At 37.1% G+C, this 14817-nt stretch overlaps 1 protein-coding gene across 2 annotated transcripts in view; it reads left to right on the top strand.

Moving 5' to 3' along the window:
* Positions 1–14817, top strand: part of HSF1 (heat shock transcription factor 1) — a 56175-nt gene that overhangs the window by 19764 nt on the left and 21594 nt on the right. The window contains exon 2 of one of the 2 annotated variants that reach the window (XM_044669539.1): positions 10798–10906. In XM_044669539.1, coding sequence (XP_044525474.1) covers positions 10798–10906 — 109 coding nt within the window. Of the gene's footprint in view, positions 1–10797; positions 10907–14817 lie in introns of those variants that run through there. The other variant, XM_044669543.1, reaches the window with a different exon arrangement.

Below are 14817 nucleotides of genomic sequence, written 5' to 3'. Positions count from 1 at the left end.
AACAATTTGGAAATTGGTCTTGATCAAGGACACATGACAAAACTAGTGGAAATGCGCATCGGCCATGGGTGGGGGGAGCCGGGGGGGGGGGGTGAAGGGGAAAGGAGGAGCATGAATCATGTAACCATGTTAAAAATGTATATTAATAAATGTTAAAAAAAAAAAAGGAAGAAACTTGCCCATGATCACAAAACTAGTAAATATTCAGAGAAAAAAAAATGACATCAGTCCAGTACCATATTATGGATCAGATGACTGAACTTCAAGTCAGCTTCACACTCTGCCCACTTCCATGGTTTGATTTCCTTTATAGGTTTAACCCATATCCTTTATTGAAACAGTAGTCCAGTATATGGAGTGAGTTATGAAGTGCTGGGTTCAGTTAGGCAGGGTTTCTCCTTCATTTCTCCACACTCCTAATTAATTTCTGTGTCAAATGTCAACAGAATGTCACTTTCTTGCCTTTCATAGACTAATCTACATTGGTACCATCTCTGACATTGTCAGCTGCTCACAGAGCATGGACTGAATGTTTTGATACCACAAGGAAGTGCCAAAGTAAGATTTTAGCAGCTGACCCTACCAAATGAAATTTAAAAAATAAACTATATGCAAGTGTATGTACAGATTATATGGTATATATATATATATATTACATACATACATAGATACATACATAGTTACTTCCTACATCACCCTAAAAGTAGGAATGTTCTTTCTTCTTCTCTGATCCTCTATAGTACACTGTATCAAATAAGATCATGTATTTTAAGTGCTTTGCACATTTTAAAGGACTATATAAATGTCAGCAGTTATCTGTTACCCACCATGGCCCTTATCCTATCCTATCTCATACTGTAGTATGTTGTCCTGTTTTATGTCTCCTACTAGATTCTACTGTAAAGTCTTGTTCAGGTGTTAATTATTGTATGGTGGTGTAACCTATTCCTGGAAGTCTAAACCAAAGGAATATAATCTCTGGCAAGTTCTGCCCTTGAAAAGGCTTCAGGTCCAACCCTAACAGGTTATATATGCTCTTCATCCTGTCTAAGCACAGAGACACACATTACCAACCTGATGAATTCTTAGGCCCTGAAACAAAATACAAAATAACCTTTAGTCCTCTATGACCCATTTCCATTTCTACATTCTTAGAGATAAAGAATGTTAAGAATCACAGTTTTTAGACTATCTATAAGCACCTAATATGAACTCTCAAAATGTGACATCCTTGTCTAGTGACAATTAACATATATTTGCACTAACTAAATCATATCAGTTTTGAAATTCTACATATAAACAAACCAGGATGCATAAGGAAGTTGCATCATCATGAAAAGATGAGTTAAATTTTCCTTAGAGAAGCAAATAAAGAATTTGGCAGAGTTGATTTTATCGTGTCCAAAAACAAGTAAAAATATTTCACGAAATACTAAGTCATTTTGTTTTGTAGTGCCCGTGATTTGTATAAACAAAAAGACCACCATGAAGATTAATTATAACTTACCAACATCAGTCATGGGATGATAAGGAATTTGATGAGTCCCTCAAAATTAAATCAATGTAAAGCTAAGTAGAGAACAGTGAAAAGAATTTGGAAAATATGGCTCAGGATCAAGAAATGAAAGGCCACAGTCTTACAGTCTTAAATAGAAGCCTCCTTCAAGAAAAGTCAGGAAGTAATACACCTGATAAGCACCAAACAACATCACAAAATAAAACTACCGAGTAGGAAATGACTGGTTTTTCTTAAGCAGTTGTCTGAGAGTCATTCCCTAGTAAATAACTGGTCAAAGGAGATAAATAAGCACCTTTAAAAATACAAGCTATCAACAACCAGATGAAAAAATTCTCCAAATTACTAACCGTTAAAGAAATGCAGATTAAAACAGCTCTGAGGTTCTATTTCACACCCATCAGATTGTCAAAGACGACCAAAAAAAGGAACATGACAATTGTTGGAAGGTCTACTCGAGAACAAGTGTACTATTGATGGGGTTGTGAAATAAGTCCAGTCTTTCTGGAAAGAAATTTAGTGTCATCCCTAAAAGTCACTCACTTCACTGTGTGTCCTTTTTGACCAAGAATAACTCTAGAAAGAACTGGATACCACAGCAAAAAACTGGGCACAAAAGAGATGATAGTCAGTTGGGAATAACTAAACGAATCACCAGTTAATTACTCTGTCCTAACAGATGATGAATATAATGGATTCAGATAAGCCTAGAAAAACTCATATAAACTGACATAGTGTTAAGTGCACAAAACTAAAACATGTAGAGGGATAAGTATAATAACATGAAAGAAAACAGCCTTGTAAGACTTTAGAGCTGTGATCAATGGCAGGACGGCTTTTTTTTTTTTTTTTTTTTTTTTTCCCAGAAAACTAATGGTGAAGCACACCCTTCCTATTATATCTTAGCAAAGAAGAGATAGATACTGGAGGGACAGAAAGGGACGTGTTGATTTGTTTTGCTGGTCTCCTTTTATGAGAGGACTTGCTTCTTTCTTGCCAACAAAAGTCAAAGTTTTGTTTTTCCAGTATGGTTGTAAGTGTTAGATTATAAGGAAAGCTGAATGCAGTGGAATTGATTCTTTCTTATTGTGGTGCTGGAAAAGACTTTTAGAAGTCCCTTAAACAGAAGATCAAATCAGTCAGTTTAAAGAAATTAATTCATTGAATGGACAAATACCGAAACTGAAGCTTAAATGTTAACCACATAATGAGGAGACAGGACTCATTAGGAAAGACCTTAATGTTGGAAAAGATTGAAGGCAAAAGAAGGGATAAGATGGATAGGTAGTGTCATGGAAACAACAAACATAAGCTTGGACTGACTTCAGGAGATAGTGGAGAATAGAACAGCCTGGTATACTATGTCTATGGAGTCACAAAGAGTTGGATATGACTGAACAATAAGCTTCTTTCTCATAGGTGAGGAACAAACTAGTAGGTAATGAAAGCAATACCCCAAAAATGAAAATGAATGAATGAAAAGACTTTTCAAGTGCTAGATTTATTTGTTTTTTCTTTTTCCTATTTTTCTCCACCTTACAAACATTCGCTAAAACAAGCATTTCCACGTACACAGTAAAATAGAACATTATACATAAAACTGAGGCTTTTCTTTATAACTGTATTTACTTATACACAGGAATGCACCCTGCACAGGGATACAGATTTTAAAAGCAAGACAACCCGAGATAGACAACACATAGGGAAGATTTCAAATTGCAAGTCAGATTGAAAAATCCTGTGGTGGCTCGGCTGCCTAGAAAAGTAGGCAGCACCTCATCTATTTCATGCCTTTCTAATTGACAAAACCACATGGTGTCTGAAATTGAACTATTTGACAAATGCTAAAAGACTTTGTAGGTCCCTGCAGAGATGGGGAATTCTCTTTTCCAGGTCCTTAATAATATCTTTGCTTACCATGGAAAGTTAGGATCTGCAGCAACTATGGAGGCACTAGTCCCTTTTCCTCAAGGGCTGTTTCCCAGGACAGTGGCTATTGTAGCCAGGCAGGAAAAGAGCATTATTGAAATACACAGGAAAAAAGGAAGAAGTAGTTCAGGTTACACAGACAAAGAAGACAGCTTTGTTAATTATATTATATTTAATTCACACTTTAAAATAACTATAAACAGGTTTGCCACTTAATATATAATACTCTTTAATCTTTATTGAAATATTCATGGTTGATTTTTATGTTCATAACAAAAATAAAAATTTTAAATAAATCGTCTGGATAATCACACCGTTTATTATAGCAAAGATAAAAATTAGAAAACAGAGATGAGACTATGTAGTGTACCACTAAAACAGCTCAAGCTGGATCATCTATCTAGACACTCTAAAAAGTGAGAAATGAGTCAATAGAGACATCATCATGGACTCCCACCATTTCCCAATGATGATAATCATTATAAAGCAGTTGCCACAAAAAGGGATCGAAAGATCCTGTAAACCACCTCATCCACCAGAACTTGACCTCCAAGACATCTAAGGGCAAAGGCCAGACCAATTTAGGATATAAACTCATTTGCAAAATCTAATGGAGGCTAAAGGTGGAAGATTTTGAACTATTTCACTTTATAAGACTTATAAGACTAAGAAGCAATTCTAAGAAAAACAAGATTTTTGAAAACGTGACTTACAACTTATTTAAACTAGATCATTCAAAGAGCATTTGATTAAGCTTGATGCTTCAGTGATAAATATAAAAAAGATCTGAAGCCATCACATTTGGATTTTATCCATCTTGGACGTAAGGAAGCAGAAATGGCAATTTAAGGAAAGAAAGAACTGGACCCAGTCAAATATATGAAAATGTATATGTGGCTTAATGTCAATATAGTTTCTAAACTGCTTGTGATGTAAACTACCTTCTTTTTAATAAATTGTCCCTCCTCAACACTTTTCATATGATAATTTGTGAATTTTCTTAGCTCTTTCTATTCAAATAAAATTAAGAATATTAGACTATGAGAATACAAAAAATATAGTATATACAGATTTGTTGGGGAAATCCTTTATTATTTTCATATTTATAATTTATAACCATAACAATATAGTATTTGAGTGAGCTTGTTTGGTTGAAAATTTATGGTAAAAAATCATGATAATGGTGCATTAAAATGATGTTGCTACTCATAATTATATTTTACCACTAATTGGGATTGCTGTTTTGCCTGTCTAACAGCAATAGAGGAAAACTGTCTCACACAAATAAGATATTGCAAATGGTGATAAAATTTTTACTTTGATAAGCCAAAGAGCTCTTTACTTACCTGTGTAGGGGGTTCAGATTATTCTTTTTCTTCTTCCTGGGTTAAGTGACCTGCCCAGGGTCAAACAGTCAAGAAGATTTGAGCCTCTTCCTGGCTCTCCATCTTCTACAAAATGCCTTCATGTTTTATTCTCACTTCTAGCCACTTCGCTTTTCAGGACCATGTGATTTTCAATATACTCTAACAAATCTTCTTTAACCATTCTTATTCAGGTAAAATAAGACTAGACACATTTTATTTGTTCATAGTAAATTGGTTTCTTAACCCATTCATATTTAGAAATGCATAGCTCTTTAAAATGAGAAATGCTTCTGTAGTATTATTAATAAACAGATCTTTACTTTCTTCCTGTGGGCCCAGAGTAAGGAAAACCTAAGTTCAAATTAAACCTCAGACATTTAGTAGTCGTGTAACTCCAAGAAAATCATTTCTCTTCTATCTGCCTCCATTTGTAAAATGGGAGTATTAAGAGCACCTACCTCACAGAGTTGTTAGTAGTGTTGAAATAATAGTTGTGAGTTTGGGGGTGGGATTAAATTATTATAAAGATATTTTATTTTACCAATTATATGCAATAATAAATTTCCACATGAGTTTTCCAAAGTTATATGATCCTTTTCTCCCTGCTCCCAGAGTTGGCAAGCAATTCAATCTGGGTTATACAGCTATTATCATGTAAAACATATTGAAATATTTGTAAAGCATTTTGCAAACACTACGTAAGGGCTAGGCATCATGTTATTTGCATTTTTTATTGTACATCAAAAACTTAGTAAATTTATTTTCTGTAGCTCTAACTTCTTCATAAATGCTTTCTGAATCAGCATAAGAATTCTCAGTTTTACAGAAATATCCATCAAAATAAAAATACTAGTTTGAAGAATTTTTTAAATAAAATGAATTTTCTTTATAAGTAATAAAAATGACAAATTCTTTCAGTTCAAGTACCTTTGAAGTGTTTTGACATGAGAAAACCAACATTTTCAGCGATTATAGAAGCAAGCACTCTATCCCCCTGTCCCAGTATCGTCACATAATTTTGCAGTCTTTCTTGTGGTGAAATATTTTTATAAAATTGATTATAACCTGATTAAAACCTCTTATAACCTGAAAAACTATATGGAGCTCTTTTTATTTCTCAATACAAGTAATTGTGAAGCATGCAAGACACATTTTATAGCAACTTAACTCCACTAAGACAAGTCTCTCATTTTCATTAAAGTCCAATTACAATGAAATTTTCTTCTAATGTTGCATTGAAAAATAACAAATCTTCCCTAAAGTCATTTATAATATTGTTTATAGGCATCAAATAAGTATAACTCATATTTGTTTCTTCATCTATTCATACTGCAAAATATGAACTTTTTGGTTTCCTAGTTAGTTGATTACAAAGATTTTCAGACAGATGGACAGTTGTCCTTCCCACTATATCAACAGGTAGAACCATTCAGAGCTGCTTTGCATCATTTCAACCATATCAAAAATGTGACAAACTGTGAAAATTTGTCAATTATAATTCTTGGGTTATATCAATTTTTTTAAGTTGCAAATTATTTTGGGTGCTTCCATATTATATTGTACTACCAAAATGAATTACATTGAGAAATATAACAAATTTGGCATTTTAACACATTAAGCCTGTTTAACTTTGATCTTACATATTTCACATCAATTGCAGTTAGCAGAGCAGCCTAACTCACTTATATCATAAAGGTACAATCAGTGGCAGTGGCAGGTCCCCTGGCATTGAAATTTGACACAGGCTGATTCACATGTGACCTATCTTGGACATGCCTTGTTAGATGTTTGATGTGCTGTAGCAGAGTAAAGTCAGCACGAGTCTCTCTTGTTGACTTTGGTTTTATTTTTTAAACCCTTACCTTCTGTCTTAGAATCAATATGGGAGCGGGGGGGGGGGGGGGGACTGGGGAGCTCAGTGGGTTGAGAGCCAGGCCCAGAGACAAGAGGTCGTGAGTTCAAACCTGACCTCAGACACTTCCTAGTTGTATGACCTGGACAAGTCACTTAACTCCCATTGCCTAGCCCTTACCACTCTTCTGCTTTAGAACCAATACACAGATTGATTCTAAGATGGAAGGTGAGGGTTTAAACAAAACAAAGAATCAATACTAAGTGTTGGTTCCAAGGCAGAAGAGCAGTAAAGGCTAGACATTTGAAGTTAAGTGACTTGCCCAGGGTCACATAGTTAGGAAGTATTAAAGCTAGGTCTTCCCATCTCCAGATCTGCTCTCTATTTACTGAGTTGCCTAGCTGCCCCTGACTTTGATTTTAAATTTATTTTCATTGAAATGTCCTGGAAAATGCCAGGTTATTTTGACTTATTTCATGCGGCCATCCCAAGAGAGTTTCATATCTTCCTCCCATAGAAGCATGCCTCATAGCTTGAAAAGCTCTTTTTAAAAAGATAAATTCTTAAGATATCTGAAAGAGAAACAGTAACAGATAATTAAGGGGGGGGGGTCTGACTTCCTTACTACTGAGGGGTCAGGCAGTCAAGAGGGTAGCAGTATACAACTCCTTGTATACTTTGCTTGACATCTCTATAGGATCTTTAAGAATAATCAGTATAGTTAAGGATATCCTTAATGAAAATATAGAGACATTACGTACATTCTTATAAATTATAATCTCCAACAGACCAGGTCTTTACACCACATAATTAAAAGATTCAGAGAATACAGAATTCCACTATTAGTTGACTACCAAAAAACATTTTATTTGGTAGAGGAAAATAAAGGCTTAGACTTTCTAAACAAGATATTTTCCATTCTCTGTGTTAAAGATCATTTAAGATTCCTCACCAGACACGAAAGAATTTATTCAGTGATCCTCTTAGACTAGGTCCCAATTAGTACAAGTAATGAATCGCCTATAGTAATATCATATATTTGAATTCACACTATTTGAAGTTATAATTATGTAAAATATGGTAATTGGTTCCAATCCAATGGAAACATGCTATACAAATTCAAATAATGTAACCATTTGAGGGGGAATTAATTGTTCACACAACGATAAGGACCTAGCTGTATTGGTGTCCAAGAATATAAGGCACTCAAAATGAGTTCATCTTATTGATCCAGGTAGGAAAAGTGAAGTGTTTGAACAGTGTCCACTCTCCTGATTTTGATATCTAGTTGATCCATTTGTACATGTGTCTTGTCCAGTCAGTAAAAATAGACACAGTGACCTCAGTCACTGTTGAAAAGTTAGAATAAAGTCAACTGAATGGGGCTTAGGAAATTGTATACTTTCAATAGTTCCAGGCTTCTTAAAACCACCTTTTTCATGCCACTATTCCACTAATGTCATATTCTTCCACATAATGTCAAACCATAGAATACCATAACTGCCAAGAATCAAACTTGAGGATGAGCCAAAGAACAGTGGAGAGATAAATGATTGGCATAAATAAACTATGCCATATTTTAATGTATAAGAAGTGAAATGAAGTATGTTAGATGAGAGACAGAAATAGGAGCTGGGCAGGGACCTGTAGCAAAAATAAAGAATAACATGTGGTCTGAAGGGACTTGGCATTGGTATCCATTAATGTTCAGTTGCAGAAGGAAAGCATGGTTTAGTAACAAATTCGACCTTTGGAGGGAATATCCATACCAATGAAATCATAAATTCATTCAAGCTTCCCTTCTCCAAAGTCATCAGTGATCTTTTCATGCTAAATTCAGTGGTCTTTTCTCAGACATCTTCCTCTCTATTAAAACTCTTCGTTGTCAATCACTTTTGCAGGTTCATTGTCCATATTTTGTCCCTTGTACATAAGTGGATCCCAAGATTCTATTCTGAGCCTTCTCTCTGTTCTCTCTCCCAGTAACCTCACCAGCTCTCATTCGAGATCGTCACTCCTGAGCTCCTGTCCTGTATCTCCAACTGCTTGCTTGACATATCCCTCTAGGTGATCTGTCAACATCTCCAAATGTCCAGAAAACAAATCATTTTCTCCCAACTTCTCTATTTCCCTCAAGTTCCCCATTCTGGTCACTCTCATCATGTACAACCTAAGTCATCCTGAATTCTTCACCCTCACTCTCCATATTCAATCAGTTGTCAAGTGTCCTAGTTTGTGACTCCAACATTTCTTGCTTCAGTCCTCTTTTTTCTACTTACAACAAGTTTTCATTCTCTCCCAGAGGTGTCACAACAACCTCATCTTTGGTCACCCTGCCCTCAGCCTAATCTCTTTAATCCATTCTCCACATAGCTCCCCAATTGGTACCCTAAAGCACAGCTTTAGCTGTGTCATTACCCTGCCTAGGAGGTTGCAATGATTTTCTGAAAAGCCCTGAATAAATACAAAAATATAAATATATAAAAATATAAATAAAATACAAACTCCTCCCTTTGGCATTTCATACACTTCACAATTGGGCTCCAATTCAGAACCATTGATGTCTTATTCCCCCTCTTGTATTTTACACCCACCCCCCACTAAACAATACTTGCCTCTATGGCTTTCAGCAAACTAATCCTCAGGCCCAGCTTTCTTTTCCTCCTTGTCTCCATCCCTAGAACTTTTTTTCACTTCAAGTGTCCAGGTCCACCTTCTACAAAAAAACAATCCTAATCTATTTGGTTGTTAGTGCCCCCTAACAATATGTATTATTTTGTCTATACCCTGCACATATGTATCTGTGAACATGTATCTTCTTAAAAATTGAAAGTTTCTTGAAGGCAAGGATTGCCTCACATTTATTTTTATCTATATTTATACTCACCAGTGCCTAAAACATAGTATGAAAGGTCTTAATAAATGCTTTTTGTTTGTTGCTTGGAAGTCCAAGGAGAATGTGTTTTTTTCTTGAGTGGTACTAGGGAATCATTTCTTACATGTGAGCTAGAAGCTTAAGGTTTTGAGTTATTGCCATGTAACTAGGGAATGGTCAGCAGCCTGCCTGCCTGAGGGGAAAATGGAGCTAGGGCAAGCCTTGCTTGTGAAAGAAAATTTAAGTTATAAACTGTGCCCCATTTACCTTCTGAGGCTTTGCCAAAAGGAAAATGTTCTGGCCAAGTTTTGTAGACATTGTGATTTTTGATATTTACTTTCTACTTCATGTGTCAGAATAGTATCTACTTTTTGCTCCCCAAAACATTGTCATTGTTTTTCCCTCCAAATAGTTGAAATACGAGTCTCATTTTCGGGGGCAGTTTGTCTCCAAGGACAGTGCTCTAGAAAAGATAAAGCCTAAGGAAAAGGAGAGGTCAAATTTCCCAGAGGAGGGAAACCTGGTGTTAAAGCAAGCCTAAAGCAAGTGCCTAAGATGTGTTAGCCTAACAGGAAGGAAAAAGGAAGGAAGGAACAACTAGCTTGTGCTAGATCTGAACGAAGGTCTTCCTGACTCTAGGCCCACTGCTCTATCTAAGCTGCCTCCCAGAAGCCCACCAGGCTTTCTGCAGGAGACTGGAAATAACCTTTGTTCTTTTCTAGGCTTTCCAAAATTTACTGCCAGTCATGGCCTACATGTCATGAGTAATTGGGTTGTAGGCTCCGAGGAGCCTTGGTATTCAGTTCAACTTCTGATGTGATCCTTTTGGGTGCTTTATGGTCAGTGAGCAATGGGATCCATCACCAGCACTGTGTATGAGAGGCCTTTAGCTGGAAAAGGACCAGAATGGTTCAGGACAGAACTGGGGCAGTCTCAGGAGAGAGCAATAGATTCATGGGGGTCATGCCAGATGGAACATTTCTGACTAAAAACTGTTTTCAAACAATACGTGGACTTGCCTTTTAACTGAACTTTTTCTTCTAGTCCTTTGCTTTTAGTCTGGCCATTGTGGGGATTGCGGTCCTGCTTTACTCTGTCCAGGTTACAGAGAATATACTAGTGAATTATTACTTTCTCTGGCTCCTAAACACCACCCCCCCCAATTGTCCCTAGGGCAGGGGGAGAGTCTGAGGGAGGGAAGGTCCTATGCCCTGCCTCATAGCCACCACTAACTCCCCTCTGCTTTATTTCTCCACAGAGTGGGAATAGCTTCCATGTTTTTGACCAAGGCCAGTTTGCCAAGGAGGTGCTGCCAAAGTACTTCAAGCACAACAACATGGCCAGCTTCGTTCGGCAACTCAATATGTGTGAGTAATGCTGGGTGTGGGGGAGGCCAGGCCCCAGGAGTTGTGTGAGGGTAGGAGATAAAGAAATCTGACCTGCCCCTTCCATTTTCCTATGGATAGCAGCCAGGCCCAAGCCACCACAGAGAGGACAGGCCAGAAGGATAGAGCTGGAGGAGCAAGGGAAATGGGGGAGATGGAGGCTCTAGACTCCACGGAGGACCAGTCCCTTTGATTAGAGCTTACAGTCCCTTTGGGGCATAAAGCTAGCACAGTGTGGTGAAGAAGAAAGAGGCCTGAACAGGCAGCTTCCAGGTTCTGGCCCTGCTCCTACTGACCATCTAGCTAAGGATAACTTCCTGAACAGCTCTAGATAAGGGCTTCTCTGTCAAAGAAAAGACTCGCCTAGGTGATTTCTCAGGTCACTTCCAGTGCTAAAATACTGTGATTCTGGCAACAGTTTCTAAGATGAAGTCTGGGCCTCCAGCACCGATTTCAGGGGTCCTGCAGTTTTGCTTATGTGAGTACCCCCTTCCCAGCAGATCATGGCCCATCCAAGCCTTCTTAGCGAAGCATAGACCAGCCATGCAGGGACAACATAGCACCAACACATCAGAGACTTGTGAGGACTGGGACAAGTGCAGAGCATGTGGCCTGTGCCATCAGCCATCCCTTGCTCTTGTCACACAGATGATCCAGCTCCTTGGAGCACACTGATCCTTCAGGGTGGTGGGCTTTAATCTGCTTCTTGAATACAATTGTCCTACCAGCTCATTTGCTTCTAAAGAGGTTCTCTGGTGCCCTTTGAATCACATGAAACTTTGGTTCCTTAGAGATGGAAATGTTCAGAATTGCTATGAGAATATTTGTATTGAAAGTGGGTCCTCACACAGAATAATAGGAAAAAAGAAATAAGTATTTATTAAGCACCTCCCATGTACCAAGCATTACACTGCATGCTTTACAAATATTCTCACAATAACCCTTTAAGATAGATGCTATTTATTATTAACATCATTTTATAGATGAGGAAACTAAGGCAGACAAAGATTAAGACATTTGCTTAGGGTCATAGAACTACTAAGTGTCTGGGACAGGATTTGAATTCAGGTTTTTCTGACCCCAGCCGTAGCTTATAATTGTGGGATCATAAAAAGCCCAGCATGAGTTCTCAAATCACTGTCTTCTCTTCAGTTATAGACCCTGTTCATTTTTCATCTGTAGCACCTGGAACAAATATATCTATTGATGAACTTAGTCAATGGACTGACCATTAAGCTGGTGTTATGGTCTAGGTCAGTGATGGGCAACCTTTTGAGGTTGGTGTGTCAAAATTCGCCAAAAAACTGAGCATAACTCGGGTGGTGTGTTACTTCAGGAAAAAAACCATAATTTCACAATATTTATACTTTAGATAACAAAAATGTATAATTGAAATACGTAACTGTATTTAATAAACCAAAATAGGTATATTAATATAGGTAGAATTGTCATCTATAGTGCACAGTGTCCACACTACACTACAGCAAATGTTTCATCCTCAGCATGTGACCCTATACTTCTCTGTATGCAGCTATATGTCATCGAAAATGGCTACATGTGTCAGTGCTGACATGTGTGTTGTAGATTTGCCATCACCAGTCTAGGTAAAAGGCATTTTTTTCATCCATTTAGTTTTTCCTAAATTTGAGTCAGTCTCTTTAAGATCACGGTTCTCATTGAGGAAACTCCTCTCTATATGTTCTCTCTGGGACTTGATGAAGTCGGTACAGTATCATCCATAAGCTGGACCATCCAGAGGTCATTAATATGTATTTTTTTTTTATCTTTTCCATCTGGACATTATTTAAAATATCCTCAATTGGAGGAATTAGGAGGCTCAGTGGATAGAGAGCCAGACCTACAGTTAGGAGGTCCTATTCAAAGGTGACCTTAGATCCAGAGAAAAAACTGTGGGAGTAGAAACAGAAGAAAAATAACTGCTTGATCACAGGGGTTGATGGGGATATGATTGGGGATGTAGACTCTAAACAATCACCCTAGTGCAAATATCAATAATATGGAAATAGGTCCTAATCAATGACACATGTAAAACCCAGTGGAATTGCACATTGGCTACAGGAGAAGTGTGGGAAGAGGAGAGAAAAAAAACATGAGTTATGTAACCATGGAAAATTTTTCTTAATCAATTAAATAAAATTTAAAAAAAAGAATATCAAAGAACTTTTTAATAGTTGTGTCTAAGTAAATAATTATCAACTTAATAAGGGATAGAAGAAATAAAAAGACCAAGTAGACTTTTGTCTGCATAAATTTTTTAAACTTTTATGGCCTCAGACACTTCCTAGGTGTGTGACCCTGGGCAAGTTACTTAACCCCCATTGCCTAGCCCTTACTGCTCTTCTGCCTTGGAACTAATTTAGTATTGATTCTAAGACAGAAGGTAAGGGTTTAAAGAAAATATCCTCAATCGTGTTAAATACTTTTGGAAAAAATATATCTCCCTGTTTCATGGTTGTTGATGTTGATAATCAGAGGATTTTTCAAGAAATCTAGTGTGATTTTAACATATACTTGAGAAATCTTTGTTGAGAGAGAGCCTTTAAGGCCATATTTGGATCTTGCTATGCCAAAGGCTTTTGTGGGGGTTTTGGTTTCTGTGTATTCCCTGCGATGTTTCACTAGTAACTATTTTTATCTTAGTTGCCTTTGAGGATATTAAAGTCATCTTTGATTTATTTTATCATCCTTTTGTTTAGCCTCTCTAAGACTTCTTATAAATGTATCCCTGAACTCCAGAAGAAACATGCTGCCCACCTCCTGATAGAGAAGCCATGAACTCAGAGTATAGATAGATTGTATTTGGAGGGACATGGCCAGTGTGGGAATTTGTTTTGTTTGAGTATATGTATTTGTAAGAGGTTTTGTTTTTCTTGTTATCTCAATTGGGGAAAGGTAGTAGGTGATTGAGAATCTGAAAATAAAAATTTAATTTGATAGTTTATACTTTCAAGTTAATATAGTATCCAGCATGGATTTCTTTGATATATAGCTGTTCTGATCCTCTTACTCTTCTTGGCTTTTCTTTTCCTTTCCTTTGCCCTTTTTTTGGGGGGGAAAAGGGGGAATGTGAGTGAATGGTAGAACTGGATTGTCCCTATTTTTTTCCAGCTTGCAATTATGGTCGCCACTCACAGGCCAAATCCCAATTGCGATGGACTTAAAAGCTGTAACCTGCTCCATTTTTCTCACCTGGAACAGTTCATCTATCCTTAAGTAGCTTGATGACCTTCAGCCCTTGTGGGCCTCACCTTGATACTTGTTTGGCTTTAGGCTAACTACAGCTTAGAACTCTCGGACGCAAGCAATCCACCAGCATCAGTCTCCTCAGCAGAAGGGTCCAGCTAGACTTCACCTTTCTAAATGCCATATCTGATCCATAACACTGAAGACTGAAGTTTTAGGATCCATATGTGATGGTTCTTCTGACACTGATTATGAAAATAGAGCAGTATAAAAATTTTGACAATTTTTTTTCATTTAGTCTATTGTGCTTCTGCCAACTTTGTCTATCAGTGTTCTTTGATTATGACTCATTTGATTCCCAAGCCATGTTTTCTGTAGACTTATTTTCACTTGCACTATTTTATAAAAAGCTACTGCATGTAATCTTCTCCTGTCCTCCTCCATCATAGTTTCCAACTAACTTTGTATTCTAAATTTGTGTTGTCCTTGACTGGCATGTCTATCTGTTTGACATTTGCTGACTAAGGCATTTTCAGGCTGTTTTTGGCCACCTCCTTGTGGCAACTATTTAACTCTAAAAGGAAATGGCAATGCTTAGGGTCAACATTTTTTCTTCTATTTCTCTCTACACAGTGTCAAAACTCATTTGAATAGATCAAGTTGAAGCCATAGCTGTGGTTCCCAGTGTC

The sequence above is a fragment of the Gracilinanus agilis genome, chromosome 1 (genome assembly GCF_016433145.1).
Source record: "Gracilinanus agilis isolate LMUSP501 chromosome 1, AgileGrace, whole genome shotgun sequence".
NCBI classification, from domain to species: Eukaryota; Metazoa; Chordata; class Mammalia; order Didelphimorphia; family Didelphidae; genus Gracilinanus; species Gracilinanus agilis.
This window is presented reverse-complemented; position numbering and strand designations above follow the sequence as displayed.